The sequence below is a fragment of the Martes martes genome, assembly GCF_963455335.1.
Source record: "Martes martes genome assembly, chromosome: 2".
Classification (NCBI taxonomy): Eukaryota; Metazoa; Chordata; class Mammalia; order Carnivora; family Mustelidae; genus Martes; species Martes martes.
Genome location: NC_137889.1, coordinates 98,899,324 through 98,918,422, shown reverse-complemented (window position 1 = coordinate 98,918,422; position 19,099 = coordinate 98,899,324). Strand labels below are relative to the sequence as shown.

The 19,099-nt window shown below is 35.0% G+C and overlaps 1 protein-coding gene across 1 annotated transcript in view; it reads left to right on the top strand.

Annotated features, from left to right (window-relative positions):
* STPG2 (sperm tail PG-rich repeat containing 2) overlaps positions 1–19,099 on the top strand; it is a gene marked incomplete at both ends in the record, with an annotated part of 344,118 nt that overhangs the window by 127,598 nt on the left and 197,421 nt on the right. Inside the window, 3 exons of the mRNA XM_080796638.1 lie at positions 428–535; positions 10,749–10,908; positions 18,879–19,039. Coding sequence (XP_080652764.1) covers positions 428–535; positions 10,749–10,908; positions 18,879–19,039 — 429 coding nt within the window. The remainder of the gene's footprint in view (positions 1–427; positions 536–10,748; positions 10,909–18,878; positions 19,040–19,099) is intronic.

Genomic DNA, 19,099 nt, shown 5'->3' with positions numbered 1-19,099 from the left:
AAGCTTGTTTGTTGGAAAAGAAGTAACCTATTGGTTAAGAGAAATTTGAAAAGACAGTGAAATATTTTCTTAGAGAAGATTTGGTTGTATATATTTAAATAGAAAAAATATAGGAGCCACTTTTATTCATTATAATGTTTAATTATGTGAAATAGATCATCTTGTCTGTGCTCTATCAGTAGAGGGCAGCAAAGTTTCAAGTAGTGTGTTTTCAGGTTCCTAGGGAGCTTTGCTAAGGGAAATTTTTTCGTTGTTTCTCTTAAGAAGTTTGTTCTGGCTTTCCTTTTAATGAAGTACTTTGGTAATATCACATAGGAATTTGCTTAAAAACCCTGTAGCTTTAGTTCATATATTTAGCGAACTGTTCCCTTAGGTACTATAGATGCTTTCTTAATGAGAACATGTATTTTTCCTTTCTGTAATTTAGGGAGTACCAGGGCCTGGAAAATATGACATTAAAAGTCAATTTCAGAAGGCCAAAAGTATGATACCAAGTGTAAATGATGCATCACCTGCTTTTCTTTCTCAATCCCAGGTAATGTTCTATAGTCATTTTCATACATAGAACATAATAGATACAATGTGAAGCCAGCAACAAATCTGATGGTGTTTAGGGAGATCATAAAAAGAAAAGTGATATTTAAGCAAATTGGAAACAGACATGGATGGGGCAAATCATACTGCCAGAAAATATGGGTAAAATGAAATGAAATAAGATTATAATATTAACAGTAACATGCAAAGGTGAATATTTGAATTGAAACCATCTTTTAAACATTTTAAATTTGTATATGTGAACATTCAGTTTAGTTTGTAAGAGATTTAGTCTGAGTTTTAAAATGTACGCTACCAATGAATAAGTAGAGTATTAACATGTAATCTTTAAGCACATTCATATTTTTTCAGAGAAGGTTCTGAAGGCTCTCTGTTGGAGAGTGGGGATAGATCATATCTACAACTGCAACTAGGGTCTTTATTTGTGATGCAAGATAATGTTTCACAGTAATTGTATCACATTTTCCAGGGTATACACCAAGGCGACTTGAAGGTATCGAAGATATTTCCATGGCAGTTTAATACCAGCAAACTTTTATAATGTGGCAGCCTCTAGATCAAAGTAGTTGCAGTATTTATTCAACTGTACTACATACAGCTCTGATTATTTTAATTTATCTTAACTCAGGAAGGTTATTAACTTTCACATGCCTACAGGTTACTATAGTTTCATTGTGCTTAAGAGACACCTCCTTGGAGACAAGGAGATGAATTGCAGGTATATTTTTGGAGACATAATTAACATGACTTTTTAATGGGTTAGATGTTGTGCTGAGGGACTGGGAAGAATCAAGAATGAATACCAGGTGTCTGCCTTGAGCGACTTGATAGTACTTAAGGTACTTTATAAAACAGATGTGTGAAAATAGAATATTTTGAGTGTGTGTGTATGTGTGTACTTGATTTTTTAAAAATATCACTTTCATAACTAGAGCCCTCAGTTCTTATGCTGTTTCTATTCCTCTAATATGTAGACCTTATTTGATATCTCTTGGCATCAATTACAAAATTTTGAATATATTTTCAGAAATGGAAAATATGATATAAGCTTTGTTTAAGAGGATGATGAAGAAAACATAATTTTTGGTTTCTAGAATAGAATAGAATAGAATTTTCTATTTCTAGAAATAGACATTTTTCTGAAATATTTATTTTAGTTATTGATTTAAGGAGTTCTTTTGTATTTTATCTAAATGCATTGAATTTCTTAGGTCTTCAACTATTAGTTTTTAAAACATAAGACTTATTTTATAACAATGGTGCTTAGTCTTGCTGTGTATTAAAAACACCTGGGAAATTTTAACACATTTTTTTCCTTTTTTTTTTTTTGGAATTGAAATTTTTTTATTAATATATAATGTATTATTAGCCCCAGGGGTACAGGTCTGTGAATCGTCAGGCTTACACACTTCATAGCATTCACCATAGCACATACCCTCCTCAGTGTCCATAACCCAACCACCCTCTCCATACCAACCTTGCAGACCTGGAATAAATCCCACTTGGCTGTGGTGGATAATCCTTTTAATGTACTGTTGGATCCTATTGGCTAGTATTTTGGTGAGAATTTTCGCTTCTGTGTTCATCAAGGATATTGGTCTGTAATTCTCTTTTTTGATAGGATCCTTGTCTGGTTTTGAGATCAAGGTGATGCTGGCCTCATAAAATGAGTTTGGAAGTTTTCCTTCATCAGTTTCAGGAGAATAGGAATTAATTCTTCTTTAAATGGGCTCTTGTTTGTTTGGAGATTTTTGATGACTGTTTCAATCTCCTTACTGGTTTTGGGCCTGTTCAGGTTTTCTATTTCTTCCTGGTTCAGTTGTGGTAGTTTATGTGTCTCTAGGAATGCATCCAGTTTTTCCAGATTGTCAAATTTGCTGGCGTAGAGTTGCTTATAATATGTTCTTATAATTGCTTGTATTTCTTTGGTGTTGGTTGTGATCTCTCCTGTTTCATTCATGATTTTATTTATTTGGGTCCTTTCTCTTTTCTTTTTGAAAAGTCTGGCCAGGGATTTATCAATCTTATTCTTTCGAAGAACCAGCTCCTAGTTTCATTGATTTGTTCTGTTTTTTTTTTTTTTTTTAAATTTCTATTTCATTGATTTCTGCTCTGATCTTTATTATTTCTCTTCTCCTGCTGGGTTTAGGCTTTCTTTGTTGTTCTTTGTCCAGCTCCTTTAGATGTAGGGTTAAGTTGTGTGTTTGAGACCTTTCTTGTTTCTTGAGAAAGGCTTGTATCGCTATATATTTTCCTCTCAGGACTGCCTTTGCTGTATCCCACAGATTCAAACATTTGTATTTTCATTATCATTTGTTTCCATGAATTTTTCCAGTCCTTCTTTAATTTCCTGGTTGACCCATTTATTCTTTAGTAGGATGCTCTTTAGCCTCCATGTATTTGGGTTCTTTCCAACTTTCCTCTTGTGATTGAGTTCTAGCTTCAGAGCATTGTGGTCTGATAATATGCAGGGAATGATCCCAATCTTTTGGTACCAGTTGAGACCTGATTTTTGACCCAGGATGTGATCTATTCTGGAGAATGTTCCATGTGCACTAGAGAAGATGGTGTATTCTGTTGCTTTGGAATGCAATGTTCTGAATATATCTGTGATGTCCATTTGGTACAGTGTGTCATTTAAGGCCTTTATTTTCTTGTTTATCTTTTGCTTTGATGATCTGTCCATTTCAGTGAGGGGGTGTTAAAATCCCCTACTGTTATTGTATTATTGTTGATGTGTTTCTTTGATTTTGTTATTAATTGGTTTATATAGTTGGCTGCTCCCATGTTAGGGGCATAGATATTTAAAATTGTTGGATCTTCTTGTTGGACAAACCCTTTGAGTATGATATCTCTTATTATAGTCTTTGGCTTAAAATCTAATTGATCTGATATAAGAATTGTCACCCCAGCTTTCTTTTGATGTCCATTAGCATGGTAAATTGCTTTCTGCCCCCTCGCTTTAAATCTGGAGGTGTCTTTGGGTCTAAAATGAGTTTCTTGTAGACAGCATATTGATTGGTTTTGTTTTTTTATCCATTCTGATACCCTGTGTCTTTTGATTGTGGCATTTAGGCCATTTACATTCAGGGTAACTATTGAAAGGTACGAATTTAGTGCCATTGTATTGCCTGTAAGGTGACGGTTACCGTATATTGTCTCTGTTCCTTTCTGGTCTACTACTTTTAGGCTCTCTCTTTGCTTAGAGGACCCCTTTCAATATTTCCTGTGGGGCTGGTTTGGTGTTTACAAATTCTTTTAGTTTTTGTTTGTCCTGGAAGATTTTTATCTCTCTTTCTATTTTCAATGATAGTCTAGCTGAATATAGTATTCTTGGCTGCATGTTTTTCTCATTTAGGGCTCTGAATATATCATGCCAGTTCTTTCTGGCCTGCCAGGTCTCTGTGGATAAGTCTGCTGCCAATCTAATATTTTTTCCATTGTATGTTAAAGACTTCTTTTCCTGGGCTGCTTTCAGGATTTTCTCTTTGTTGCTAAGATTTGTAAATTTTACTATAAGATGACAGGGTGTGGACCTATTTTTATTGATTTTGAGGAGGGTTCTCTGCATCTCCTGGATTTTTTTTTTTTTAAAGTTTATTTTCAGTAACTACCATTTCTACCTTGAAATGTGGCTAAAGTACCAGATGCAAAGACACTTTCTGTTTGCTTACACTACTTTACTGAATTATACATAATCTGTTTCTTTTTTTTTTTTTAAAGATTTTATTTATTTATTTGACAGAGAGAGAGATCACAAGTAGGCAGAGAGAGAGAGGGGGAAGCAGGCTCCCTGCTGAGCAGAGAGCCAGACGCGGGGCTCAATCCCAGGACCCTGAGACCATGACCTGAGTCAAAGGCAGAGGCTTTAACCCACTGAGCCACCCAGGCGCCCCCATCTCCTGGATTTTGATGCTTGCTCCCTTTGCCATATTAGGGAAATTCTCTACAATAATTCTCTCTAATATACCTTCTGCCCCCCTCTCTCTTATTTCTTCTTCTGGAATCCCAATTATTCTAATATTGTTTCATCTTATGGTACCACTTATCTCTCGAATTCACCCCTCGTGGTCAAGTAGTTTTTTGTCTCCCTTTTGATCAGCTTCTTTATTCTCCATGATTTGGTCTTCTATATCACTAATTCTCTCTTCAGCCTCATTTATCCTAGCAATAAGAGCCTCTGTTTTTGATTGCATCTCATTAATAGCTTTTTTGATTTCAGCTTTGTTAGATTTTAGTTCTTTCATTTCTCCAGAAAGGGCTTTTATTTCTCCAGACAGGGTTTCTCTAATATCTTCCATGTCTTTTTCAAGCTCAACTAGCACCTTTAGAATCGTCATTCTGAACTCTAGATCTGACATATTACCAATGTCCATATTGATTAAGTCTCTAGCCTTTGGTACTGCCTCTTGTTCTTTTTTTTGTGGTGAGTCTTTTCCACCTTGTCATTTTATCCAGGTAAGAATATATGAATGGGAGAATAAAATACTAAAAGGGTGGCAAAGACCCCAGAAAAATGTATGCCAACAAAATCAGAACAGACCCCAAATTGGGGGGAGAAGAAAAGGAGTAAAAAGGGAGTAAAAAGAAGTTAAAACACACACACACACACACACACACACATATATATATATGACTGATGAATAGAACAGAGCCATCCACTTGATTTTGATCTCTTAGAAGAAACTACCTCCCAAAATTTTAAAGAAAGAAAAATTAATAATACCCAAAAATAAGGGTAAACATGATGAAGGGATAGAATATGACTGTAAAGATGAAAATTTAAAAAAAATTCTAAAAATTTTAAAAATTCTAAAAAACTCTAAAAAATTCTAAAAATTCTAAAAATTTAAAAAAAATTCTAAAAAAGGAATTAGTAAGATATGTTGGTGGGAAAGAGAAAGAAAAGGAAAGTGGAGAGAATTTGCTCAGGCTGGAGACTGGAACAAAGCCCTGTGCTAGATTTAAGGTGTATTTTGATCTATTAGAATAAATTGTATCTCAAAATTTTTTAGGAGAAAAAACCCTATATTATACAAAAAATAAAGTTAGATACAATGAAGGATAAAATATGACTAAATAATGAAGATTTAAAAAGATTTTTTTTTTTTTTTTAGCAAACTATTGTTAAGATAAAGTAGTTAAAAAATGTTAAAAGAGGAAGGAGGAAAAGTAAAAAAAATTAGAATGAGAAAAAATAAAATTAAAAAAAATTTAATTAACCTTGCAAGACTAAAGAATCATGGGGATAAAGCCATGAATTCCATGCTTTGCTTTCCCCTCCTTGGAATTCCATTGTTCTCCTTGGTCAGTGAGCTTAGTCTTGGCTGGATGTTCTTGCATCTTCTGGGGGAGGGACCTGTTGTAGTGATTCTCAAATGTCTTTGCCCGAGGCAGAATTGCGCTGCCCTTTCCAGGGGCCGGGCTAAGTAATCTCCTTAGGTTGGCTCTTGGAGCTTTGGTCCCTTGAATGCTTTCTGTAGTGCTCTGGACGATAAGAATGAAAATTGCAGCCTCCCAATCTCCAGCCCAGAGGAGGCGGAAGCTTGGGGCCCCACTCCTCAGTATGCCCTCCGAGAAAAGCTCTCAATCCCTCCCTTCTCCCTGGTCTCTGGCCAAGCTCCGAGCTAACCCGGCCTGTGACCAAGTGACCAAGACTGTCTATGGCACACAGTCCCATTAGGACTCTCCAAACCTGGCAGATCCAGCCACTCTGCTCTTCCAGTGGAAAGAGGTGGGTCTCCCCAGATCTGCCTTTTGTGAGATCTCTGCTCAAAGAGCAGTGGCCCGACTGTGCCACGGATCACATTTTAAGGTAACGCCCTAGCTGAGAACTCACTCTTCGGCTCTGTCTCTGTAGCCAGCTTCCTGGCTCTGATACCTGTGAGCTCTGCTACACTCAGACACCCCTGATCTTTCAGTGACCCTGTGGGACCTGAGACCACACTGTCCCCACGAGGGCTCCACCCCTGCTTAGCCTCTGGAGCGATGTCCCTAAGTGGAGCAGACTTTTAGAAGTTCAAATTTTGTGCTCCATTGCTCCACTTCTTGCTGGGAGTCGGCCCCTCCACCTGTGGTCTATCTTCCTGTCAATTTGGATTCACTTCTCTGCACATCCTACCTTTCAGAAAGTGGTTGATTTTCTATTTCTCAAATTGCTCCTCTTCTTTTCGATCTCCTGTTGGGTTTGTAGGTGTTTGGAATGGTTTGATAACTATCTAGCTGAACTCCTGCGATCTGATGTCATCTCAGTCTGCTACGCCTCTGCCATCTTGACTCCTTGGAATTTTAACACATTTTGATACTCAGTTGCTTTATTTCCTCTTTTCCAGAGACTGATTAGATTCATCTGGAATCAAGCCTAGGCATCAGTATTCCTTTCGTATAAGAAAGAAAGGAAATTGAGAAACATATATATAATGCTGCAATAAGTAGAAAGGTGCATATATCTTTTCAAGTTAGTGTTTTGTTTTCCCTAGGTAAGTACCCAGTAGTAGAATTGTTAGATCATATGGCAATTTTATTTTTAATTTTTCAAAGAAACTCCACACTGTTTTCCACAGTGGCTGCATCAATTTACATTCCCACCAATAATACATGAGGATTCCTTTTTCGGCACATCCTCACCAGCATGTTATTTCTTGTCTTTTTGATTCTAGCAATTTTGACAGGTGTAAGTTTGTGATCTTGATTTGCATTTCCCTGATGATTAGTGATGTTGAACATCTTTTCCTGTGTCTGTTGGGCATTTATATGTCTTTGGAAAATATATGTTTGGGAATTTTTATTACAGCACTATTTGCAATGGCCAAGATATGGAGGCTGCCCAAGTGTCCATTAGTAGATGAATGGATAAAGAAGTGGCGTGCCACACACACGTGCACGCACACTGCACTGGAATATTAGCTGTAAAAAAGAATGAGAGCTTGCTATTTGCAATGACATGAATGGACATAGAGGTTATAATACTAAGAGAGATAAGTCAGACAGAGAAAGACAAATACCATATGATTTCATTTGTATGTAGAATTTAAGAAACAAAACAAATGAACTAATAAGGAAAAAAAGAGACAAACATTTACCACCCCCCTCCCAGACTCTTACATATAGAGTATAAACTTGTGGTTGTTAGAGGGGAGATAGGTGGGAGGATGGATGAAGTAAAGGAGATTAAGAATTTACTTATCATGATGAGCACTGAGTAATATATAGAATATATAGAATTATACAACCCTTATATTGTACACCTGAAACATACACATATTTTTATATATTTTTTTATAAAAATATATATTTTATATTTTATTTTTTTTAATTTTATATTATATTTTATATTTTTATATAAACACATAAAGTATAAACCAGAAAACAATGAAGTTGGTTACCTACAAGGGATGATAAAGAGATGGAGTGGAAGTGCTGGTATATTGCAGGAGTTCATTTCTGTTGGCTTGCAGGAACCAACTGTTAATTTTTCCGGTTTTGCATGTTGGTTGATGTTATAATGGTAGTGTGAGATTAGCCAAGTGGTAGTGTGACTAATAATTTCCATGCCATGAAAATAAGCAAATGTTATAAGTTTGGACTGTTTTCCTTTAGTGGTGCAGCATCCATGGGGTAGAAGGGAAATGAAGGGAGGGTCATGTCTTTGAGTATACTTTTTAAAATACATATTTGTCTTTTAGAATCATATCAGTGTTCCATATAGTCAAAAATAAAAATAAATAGATACGAATGGGAAGGCTTGAAAAAACCCCTGAAACTGAAAGTGAATGGAAACAAATGTACCATTGTATTCCAAGTGAATACTTATAACCACATTGAAGGGGGAAAAAGAATAATCCATGTAACCACAGTATTTGACTACATATCAGTCTTGAATAGGATGAAGTTGGAAGGGATAGTGAGTGCAAGAATTACAAACAAATTCTGAATTCTTTTTAGGAGGCTGGCTTATTATAGTGGCATGGGTGAGGCAATAATGAAAGTATTTTAGGTGTATAACACTGAGCAAAAAGTCAATATTGTGAATCAGCATTTTCACTTGGAGGAAGGTACATACAAATATGGCTTGGGGGAGGTGAAAACGGTCTAGATTTGAATTGAAGGTTTGATGTGAACTCATGATTCCTAATATATATATATATGTGTGTATATCTATACACACACACACACACACACATATATATGTATATACACACACACATATATATGTATGTGTATATGTATATATATATGTGTGTGTATATATGTATGTATGTATATATGTATGTATATATATGTATATGTATATATGTATATATATGTATGTGTGTGTATATACATATATGTGTGTGTGTGTGTGTGTGTGTATATGTATGTGTGTGTATATAGATATAGGTGTAGGTAGTATAGATATATAGATATGTATCCCAGCTTGCTAAATAAGCTAAGAAACAGGGACTGGGCAAAGTAGGTGGAAGATGAACCTGAACAAACAATAAAAAAGATGACAGCATATCATAGGGACATATGAACCAACTTAAAGGTAAAAAGAAATACAGGTATTAATTATAAATAGTTAAAACTGGTATTCATATTTCCATATGGACTATAAATACATAAATAAGTGGATAAATAAGTAGATAAATGATGAAATGAATAATTGCGGGGGGAAAGAGGGCTCTCATTTACAGTAGAATGTTGAGTGCTTACTCATAAATGTAGAGGGAATCTTCAATTTTATAAAATTAAAATGACCACTGAGGTTCAAGGATATCATGTACCCCTAGATAATGATACTTTGAGGAAGAAAACTACATCACCTATTTAGTATGCTGCTCAGAAATGCATAACCTGAATATAATCGTGAGAGAAGTCCCAACTAATGAAGGCTTTATTATACAAAAGTGGGGTGCTATATTCTTCCAAAGTCCCAGAACACAAAGGAAGGTTGTAGAAATGTTCCTTTATTAAAGGAGGCTAAAAGCAATATCTGAACTGAGTCTAAATTATATACTTAAAGGGGAAAAATGCAACAGAGGCATTATTAGATCAACTGATAACTTTGGAATATGAATAGTTGATTAGATAAAAATATATCATTGATACATTTCCTGAAGTTGATAACTATGCTTCAGATATGTTAAAAAAATCCATATTTTTAGTAAACACATACCAAAGTATTAAGGGGTAAAGGGCCATGACATATGTAACTTTTCATTAAATGGTTCTATGTATATGCTGCATGTTTTTGTTTGTGTATGTGTGTGTGTCTCTACAGAGACACACATAGGGAGACACAAAGAGGAAGGTATGGATATACTGAAAGAAAGAGAAAGAAACAGTGTGGGCAAATGAAAAAAACAAATGGCATAATGTTAACAATGGGTGAATCTGGGTAAATATTATACATATTTTCTTAATTATTTTTATTCATGTAATTTTTTCTGTAAATTTGAAATTAAGTCCAAATAAAAAGTTAAAAAATATAATGCTATACTTCATGAGTTATTATATGTATGTTTAACATTAAGTTAAATATTACAAGTTTATAATAAATTTATTATAAGTTTATAAGTTGAATTTATAAGCTAAACCAGATTTATATATCTCTTGAATCTAAGATTTTTTCTGAAGAAAAAATTTAATGATATTGTTGAATTAATTGAATATATATATCAAGGAACTTTGTCAATTTGTGTTAATTTTATTACATAAAAGAAACCATGGGTGAGCCTGGTGGTGGGTATTAGGGAGGGCACATATTGCATGGAGCACTAGGTGTGGTGCATAAACAATGAATAATGGGACACTGAAAAAATTGAAAAAATTAAAAAAAATAGAAACCATGTTAGATCATATAGGTTTTTTATTTATTATCTTAACTTACAGAATAATTTAAATGTGAAGATTGTCCATACATTATCATCTAGAATTTCATCTTGAGATAATTTCCTTCAAAATGTCTATTGAGCATGGTAAAGTACATAAAGCGTTACTGTTTTTATATATATATATGATTTTACTAAAAGTTATATATTTTATGTTTTGATAGGTATAAGATCTTAATTCATCTGTATTTTTCACTCCATTAAGAAATAAATTAAACTCCGTACGTTATATTAACTAAGAAGGCAGCTTTTAACTCATGAAATGTCAAAATGTACTATATAGTACCTTTTTCATTGGCATATTTTCCTGTTCTTTACCAGAGATTTGTACCTATCAAATCAATCACTCCAGCTCCTGGCACATATAATGAATCTCGAACTGCTTTCAATTCCTTGAGGAAAACACCAGCACTAAAAAGTACTCCATTTGGTCAAAGTGCTGCTCGATTCACACAGGACTCCAGGACAGAGGAAATGCCAGGTTAGTAATTAATCCATGTAGTTTTATAACTTAATATTCAAGGCGGATTACCAAAAAGTACATATTTTTTGTTCTGTGGTTTGTGTTGTCATTTTAAGTCATGTTTTTAAAGTATTGACTATATACTAAACACAGATACATTAAAAATAGTGTATAATTTAAAAAAATATTTCAATTTAACATGTCACATATCTTATTGGTATTTTTAAATTATTTTCCTTCATTCAATAAATTTCCTAATTTCTCTTTATGAGTGAACTTATTTATCAACTATGTGGTCACTGCCAGTATTTTAACTTATGAAATGCACTTTTGTTAAAATTTTATTTTGGGGATATCCTAAAACATTCTAGTGTTCTCACTCGATATTTTAGTATATAGAACTAAGAATCTAGCACAAAAATAACTTATATAAATGTTAACATATAGTTATGTATTGCTGCATAACAATCTCAATGGCATAAAAACACAAGGTTTTCTTTTGTATCTTATTATTTTGTGGGATGGCTGGAAGGCAGATCTTAGATAAGGCTGTCATTCAGTGTACATGCATAGCTTCAGCATTGCTGCCCCAGGGTAGCTGATCTTTTAATTTGGTAGCTCAGGACTCTACAGGACATGGCAGGATGCTACAAGCTTTATTTCCTAATGTCAGAAATCCCACATTCCATTTGTTAATCAGGTTACTAAGGGCACTACATATTGAACAGAAGAGCATAACACTTTATCTCTTAATGACATGGGTAACAAAGAATTTTTGGCTATCTTTAATTTACTATAGACTACCCTCTGCCCACAAAACATTTACAGTTGTCCTACATGTTTTCTCCAGGCCTCCAAAGTCTCATGTAATTATGGTATGATCTTGAAGTCCAGGATTTTGTTACCTAAGACCTGTATTGCTATAGGTCACAATTTTTGGGTGTGATACTTGAGAGAAGCTTCTTGAGTATGACTTCTATCTGTTAGACAAGCTATGAACTAAAGACACACATTATCTGCCTCACACATCCTAAAATACAGCAATGGGAGAATTACAGGATATTCATACTACATGCTCCTATTCAGAAAAGAGAAAACTAGAGGCCCTTAATAGTCATAATCCTATAACAACTATGAAATCTAACCAGGCACATTTTGTAGTTTCCTTGATTAGGGCCCAGTTGGGCTCCCTGGGAATGATTTTCCAAGGTCCTTTGTTCTACCTTTTGGGCTCTTGATTCCATGTTTTGAATCATTCTTCCTTTTCTGTAAGAAATAGGCTGTGTTTCTGGCTGCCTAACTTGCTTACACCAAGTTCCACCCACTGTGTTCTGGCAGGACTGCCCTTCTCAGTCAAGACTGTCACAGTCCCAGAAGATCAGGTCCCTTGCCGCAGAAACCCCTGTCCATACCATATCTCCTGATCAGAGAGTTTTGCAGGGCGTCAGTTCTGACAGATTTGGTGTCAGGTCTCCTTTCACAAGCAGACCAGAGTGCACCTAGTTAAAAACTCACCACATTCAGTCCAGGGACCAAACACTAAACACAGCAGGCAAGGAGCGCCTCTACAGACAACTGGCCTGAAGTTTAGAGCAGCCAAAATACAATAGCAGAGTGCACGCAGCACAACTGGAGACATTCCATGAAGTGGTACACCCTGAGCACTACATGAGCTCTTTTTCGTTAGGCTGTTACTCTCAGGAGCAGGCGATGTAACTGGCTTTTCTAACAGAGAAGAGGGCAGAGACTTAGACAAAATTCTAAGACAGAAGAATTTATTCCAAATGAAAGAACAAGATAAGGTCACGGTCAGAGATCTAAGCAAAAACAGATACAAGTAACATGCCTGATGGAGAATTTAAAGCAACAATCCTAATGATACTCACAGGGCTTGAGAAAAGAATAGAAGAAATTAGGGAGACCCTTACCACAGAGATAAAAGAGTTAAGAAAGAGTCAATCAGAGATGAAGAATACAAAAAACGAGACTGGACATGGGCTTGATGCAATTAATAGCAGGCCAGAAGAATCAGAGGAATGAATTAATGACTTAGAAGACAAAATAATGGGAAATAATGAAGCTGAACAAAAAGGAGAGTAAGAATTATTGGACATGAGAGTAGGCTTAGGGAGTTTGTGACTCCAACAGATGTAATAACATTTATATTACGGAAGTCCCAGAAGAAGAATAAGAGAGAGAAAAGGGAGTAGAAAATTTATTTTAGGAAATAATAGCAGAACATTTTCCTAATCTGAGAAAGAAACAGATATCCAGATCCAGGAGGCATGGAGAACTCCCATCAAAATCAACAAAAGCAGGTCCACACCAAGACATATTGTAATTACACTTGCAAAATATAGTGATAAACGATCTTAAGAGCAGCAAGACAAAGGAAATTCTTAATTTACAAGGGAAGGCCTTTAAGGGTAGCTGGAGATTTCTCAACAGAACCTTGTCAAGCCAGAAGGAAGTGGCATGATATATTCAAAGTGCTAAATATGAAAAGTTTGCAGCCAATAGTACTTTTATCCAGCAAGGCTATCATTCATAATAGGAGAGATAAAGAGTTTGCCAAACAAACAAAAACTAAAGGAGTTCATGGCCACTACACCAAGAAATATTAAAGGGAACCCTTTGAGTGCAAAGGGAAAACCAAAAGTGACAAAGATAAGAAAGGATCAGAGAAAATATCCAGAAACAATGACAAAACAGGTAATAAAATGTCAATAAATACAAATCTACCAATAATTACTTTGTGACTATAAATGGACTAAATGCTCCAGTCAAAGCCACAGGGTGTCACAATCAATAAACAAACAAGACCCATCTATATGCTGCCTACAAAAATCTCATTTTAGAACAAAGACACCTGCAGATTGAAAGTGAGGTGTTGGAGAAATATCTATCATGCAAATGGATGTCAAAAGGAAGCCAGAGTAGCAATATTTATGTTGGATAAACTATACTTTATTTTATTTATTTATTTTAAATATTTATTTATTCATTTGAGAGAGAGAGAATGCAAGAGCATGGGAAGGAGGAGCAAAGGGAGAGGGAGAGAGAAAAACTCAAGGAAATTCCACGCTGATTGCGAAGCCCGACATGGGGCTCTATCTCACGACCCTGAGATCATGACCTAAGCCAAAACCAGGAGTTGGTTGCTTAACTGACTGTGCCACACAGGTGCCCCCAAACTAGACTTTAAATTAAAGGCTTTAGAAAGAGACAGAGAAGGGCATTATATAACCATAAAGGGGTTGATACAACAAGATATAATAATTGTAAATATTTATGCACCCAACATGGGAACACCCAAATATATAAAATGATAACAAACATAAAGGAACTAATTGACAATAACATAATAATAGTAGGGGGCTTTTACACCCCACTGACATCAATGGATGGGTCATCTAAATAGAAACTAACAAGGACACAGTGGCTTTGAATCCTACTCTGGACCAGATGGTGACTTAACATATATTCATAACATTCTATCCTAAAACAGCAGAATACATATTGTTTTCAAGTGTACATGGAAGGTTCTCCAGAATAGATCACATATTAGGTCACAAAACAGGCCTCAACAAATACAAAAAGATTGAAATCATTTTCTGACCACAACACTATGAAACTAGAAGTCAACCACAAGAAAAAATTTGGAAAGACCACAAATACACAGAGATTAAACAACATGCTACTAAACATTGAATGGGTCAACCAAGAAATCAAAGAAGAAGTAAAAAAAAAGGCATGGAAATAAATGAAAATGAAAGCACAGTGGTCCAAAACCTTTGGAATATAGCAAAAGTGGTCCTAAGGGATGTATATGGCAATAAAGGCTTACCTCAAGAAGCAAGAAAAAAAATCTCGAAGAAATAGACTGTGTTTGTAGTTGGAGCTTTCTCCTATAGAAAATGAGGGGTCTACAGCCACTTTTCATTTTGCAGTGTTGTTGTCTCTTTCTTTCCAAGTTTGTATAATTCCTTTCTAAGATTTTGTAAGTATCTTATTATATTGACTTAGAATCAAATACACTGGACAAAAGCCACGTTCACATATACTTCGTGGGTCACCTTTGGTGCTGCTGTGTTTTGATACTCTTAGATTCTTCTGAACATTATTATTTTAGCCAAGAGGGTCTATGACATATGACCTTAAAATTCTTAGAAGGCTTTCCTTTAACTGAAAAATTCTATGACATACCATCTTAAATCTTTCTGAGGTCTTAACAAAGGGTCTTGCAGTCATACCCTGGATTTGGTCTTTGATCTCAGGCCATTTCTTGAGAGCTTTTTGCTATTGTAGAGCTGGGATAAAAAAGAATTTTACTTTCAAACCCATACATTTTGATTTCTTTCATTTCTTATAAATTCTCCTTGAAAACAACAGTTTGAATTCATCTTTTTCTTTCCATACCTTCTCACACATGGCTAAAAACAACTAGTTGGCCCTTTGGATATTCAACCTGGAAACTTCCTTAGCAAAAACTACTTATTTATTAAATATTTTCTTCATTATCTCAAGCATTAGTTTTGTTAAAATCTCTGCCATTACATTATTCAAGTTGTCTTTTCTCTAGCCTCCAATAGCATTTTCTTCCTGTCCCTTAAGCCATCACTAACTGTCCTGTCATGTCCCTTTCTCTAAGTCTTGAGTTGTTCCAGCTTCTGACCCATTGCCTGATCTCAAACCATTGCTATAAATTTTGTTATGGTAATTTGTTATGGTAAGTCTCTACTGGTACAAAATTATTTACTACTCATGCCATCGAGAAGTTGAGTCTTGTTTTTCTCCATTCCAATCTTGGTTAGTCTGGTGTCTTTTCTGACCAATAACCTGCAGTGGAAGTGATATTTTAGCACTTCTTAGGCAAAATCATGAGCTTTACAGTATATAACTGGGCCTGTGGAAACAGCTGGTCTTAGAGTCCTGAGCCTCTGTGCGGTCTGAGTATTCTAAGACTGCAGTTCTGAAAAGGTCGTGTGTAGGTGGCTGGCACTACACCAGCTGAGCCTATGAATCTGAAATCCAAAATATTTCTAAATATGAATCTGAAATTCATGAATCTAAAATCCAAAGTATTTCTAAATATGAACTTATTGACTGGTCCAGCTGCCTTAGGATTGGGTCTTGTTTTCAGTTTTGTGGTCCACTGTATTATGAATAAAGCATTACAAATTCCCTAAAGGTTAGTTTATTTGTGAAGGATACAGTTAAATTATGATGACCCTTCCATTCTAATCCTGAATCTTACATAATTTAAGAATTAGTGAGAATGACCTAAAGGTATTTTAATTTTTTTTCTGTGTAGATATTAGTGTACAGTAATAAATTGGGCCCATCAATCAGTTTCTAGAACATACTTATAGGTTACTTTTAGAAGGTGACCTTAAACTCTCTAGGTCTGGGGTTCCTGGGCATGTCTATAGTTGCTGACTAGAAAAATGAATGTGAAAAATCTCTAGTGTGAGTGAATTACATGATTAGGATGGCTTTTCACATCAGATGCTTAACAAGGTATTACTTGTGATGTATATACTTTGAGTGAGGTCCCTATATTTAAACACTTAAGCTGTAATGTCTTCTGCTGCTGGAAGAGAGACAGATCTCAGATACTTGTCTTTTAAATACCTTAAATGGTGGTCCAAATAGTTTTCATTACACTTTCTATTTACCTTCTCTTCTAAACATTACCAGTGGAGGAATGTTTGAAGATTGCAGAAAAAAGATATTAGATTAGCATTTAGGTTCCTGAGAGTTGGCACAAGATAATTTTTGGTAGAGATTTTTGAGAAATAGGTATTAGAACTGGAATATTTGAAAATTGGGAAGAGTTTATGGGTAACTTCTTTGAGAAAAACCTTCTATTTGATTACGTATGATGATTTGATCACTTTTAAAAATTTTTTTTTTAATTTGTGATTCTTCTGTACAGAGATAACTTTTGACTTTTCCAAAGTATATCTTATCAGACTTTATTTTATTTTATTTTATTTATTTATTTGACAGAGAGAGAGAGCACAAACAGGGGGAGTAGCGGACAGAGGGAGAAGGAGAAGCAGGCTCCCCGTTGAGCAGGGAGCCCGATACAGGGCTCGATCCCAAGACCCTGGGATCACGACCTGAGCCGAAGGCAGAGGCTTAACCAACTGAGCCACCCAGGTGCCCCGATTTGATCACTTTTAATCCAGAAAGCACCTAAAGTACCTTTAGCCTCATCCCAAAGTGCCCATTTGTCAACTGTTTGTTTCCTGCCTACAATGAGAAAGAAGATTGTACCAAAATGTAAATCAACACAATCCTTCCTTTATGGAGAAAGACTAGCTACAAAATGCTTAGCAAAATAGTCAATTTACATTTAATTATAAGCTCTTTTTCTTGTGGATTGTTCTTGGACAAGCAGCAGCCCACAGACCACATTTTGAGTAACACTGATATAGTCAATTTCTGTATCTTCAGACAAGGAACTTGCAGCCCAGAAAAACAAATGAGATTGAAGTTATGTTTTATAATTATTTAGGTGTAGAGCTAATTTAGTAGAATTAGTTGATAACTTGAGTACAACTAAATTAAGTGTTCTTTCAAGTATATATTGCATTTTATGGATATTGCTGGTCACTGAAACTGATTTTTTAATATTACTGAATTGTAAAACATATGTACAAATATACAAAGATACAAAATCTAAATATTTGTTTCAAATATTTTAATGTTTTGATAAAACTTTTTTCAATGGCATAAAAAGTTTTTATGATTTTGAATGAAAAAACTGTTATTCATTCAGATTGCCACTGTAGAAAATATTCCAGGTTATAAATATGTCCCGAAAGGTAAAAGGCAAAAATAAAGTAACTGTGCTTGCTGGCCTGCCTGCCTGCCTGCCTGCCTTCCTTCCTTCCTTCCCCTCTTTTTTTCTGCCTTCCTTCCTTCCTTTCTTTCTTTTTCTCTCTCTCTCTCTTCTTTATTGATGTATAATTTACACAATAAAATAATTCATTTTAAGTGTATAGTTTGGTGAGTTTTGGTAACTATATGTAGTCAGGTAACCACCACTACAATTAAATTTTGGAAATTTCCATCATTTAAAAGATGCTCTCTCATTCCCCTCTGTATTTACTTTCCACCCATTCCAGGCTACTGTCTCTGTCACTATGATGTTGTATTTTCTGGAATTTCATATAAATAGGATCATATGTTATTCAGGAGTTTGTCTGTTTTCTTCTACTTGGTATCATGTTTTTGAGGTTGATTCCTATTATTGCATTTATATTTCCTATTTATTGCTGAGTAGTATTCTATTGCTTGGGTATAGTGCATTTTTTTTTTTTTATTTACCAGCTGATGGACATTTGGATTGTTTTCATTTTTCTTTTTTAAAAAGATAAATAAATAAATAAATAAATAAATAAATAAAAATTTTTCTTTTTTATTAACATATAAGGTATTATTAGCCCCAGGGGTACAGGTCTATGAATCGCCAGGTTTACACACTTCACAGCACTCACCATAGCACATACCCTCCCCAGTGTCCATAATAACCCCACCACCCTCTCCCTCTCCCCTCCCCCCACCAGCAACCCTCAGTTTGTTTTGTGAGATTAAGAGTCTCTTATGGTTTGTCTCCCTTCTGATCCCATCTTCTTTCATTTATTCTTTTCCTACCCCCAAACCCCTCACGTTGCATCTCCACTTCTCGTATCAGGGAGATCATATGATAGTTGTCTTTCTCCGATTGACTTATTTCGCTTGTTTTCATTTTTCTTGGGAAAATACCTAGGAGTAGAATTTCTGGGTCATATTCTAAGTACATATTTAACTTCATAAGAATTTGACAAATTGTTTCTCTAAATGTCATATACCATTTTACATTCCTGTCAGCAATATATGAGAGTTCTTTCTAAAAAAATTACTTAATTTAAGGTTACTCAGTTTAAAAAAATTAAAAGCATCTTTATTCTTACCTATGATATTCCTCATGGCTTTAGGTCCTGGGTTTTATAATATCCTAAACAATACTATAATCAACAACTTTACCAATACCTGCTTGATGAAACAAAAGAAAAGTGCATTTGGGTCTTCTGTTCCTCGGACTCTCTTCCTGGTTCAGGAAGAAGCTTTTACTGCTCCTGGTCCTGCTGATTATCAGGTAAATTTAATATAATATTAAATTCATATTAATTTAAATAAATAAATTTAAATTCAATTA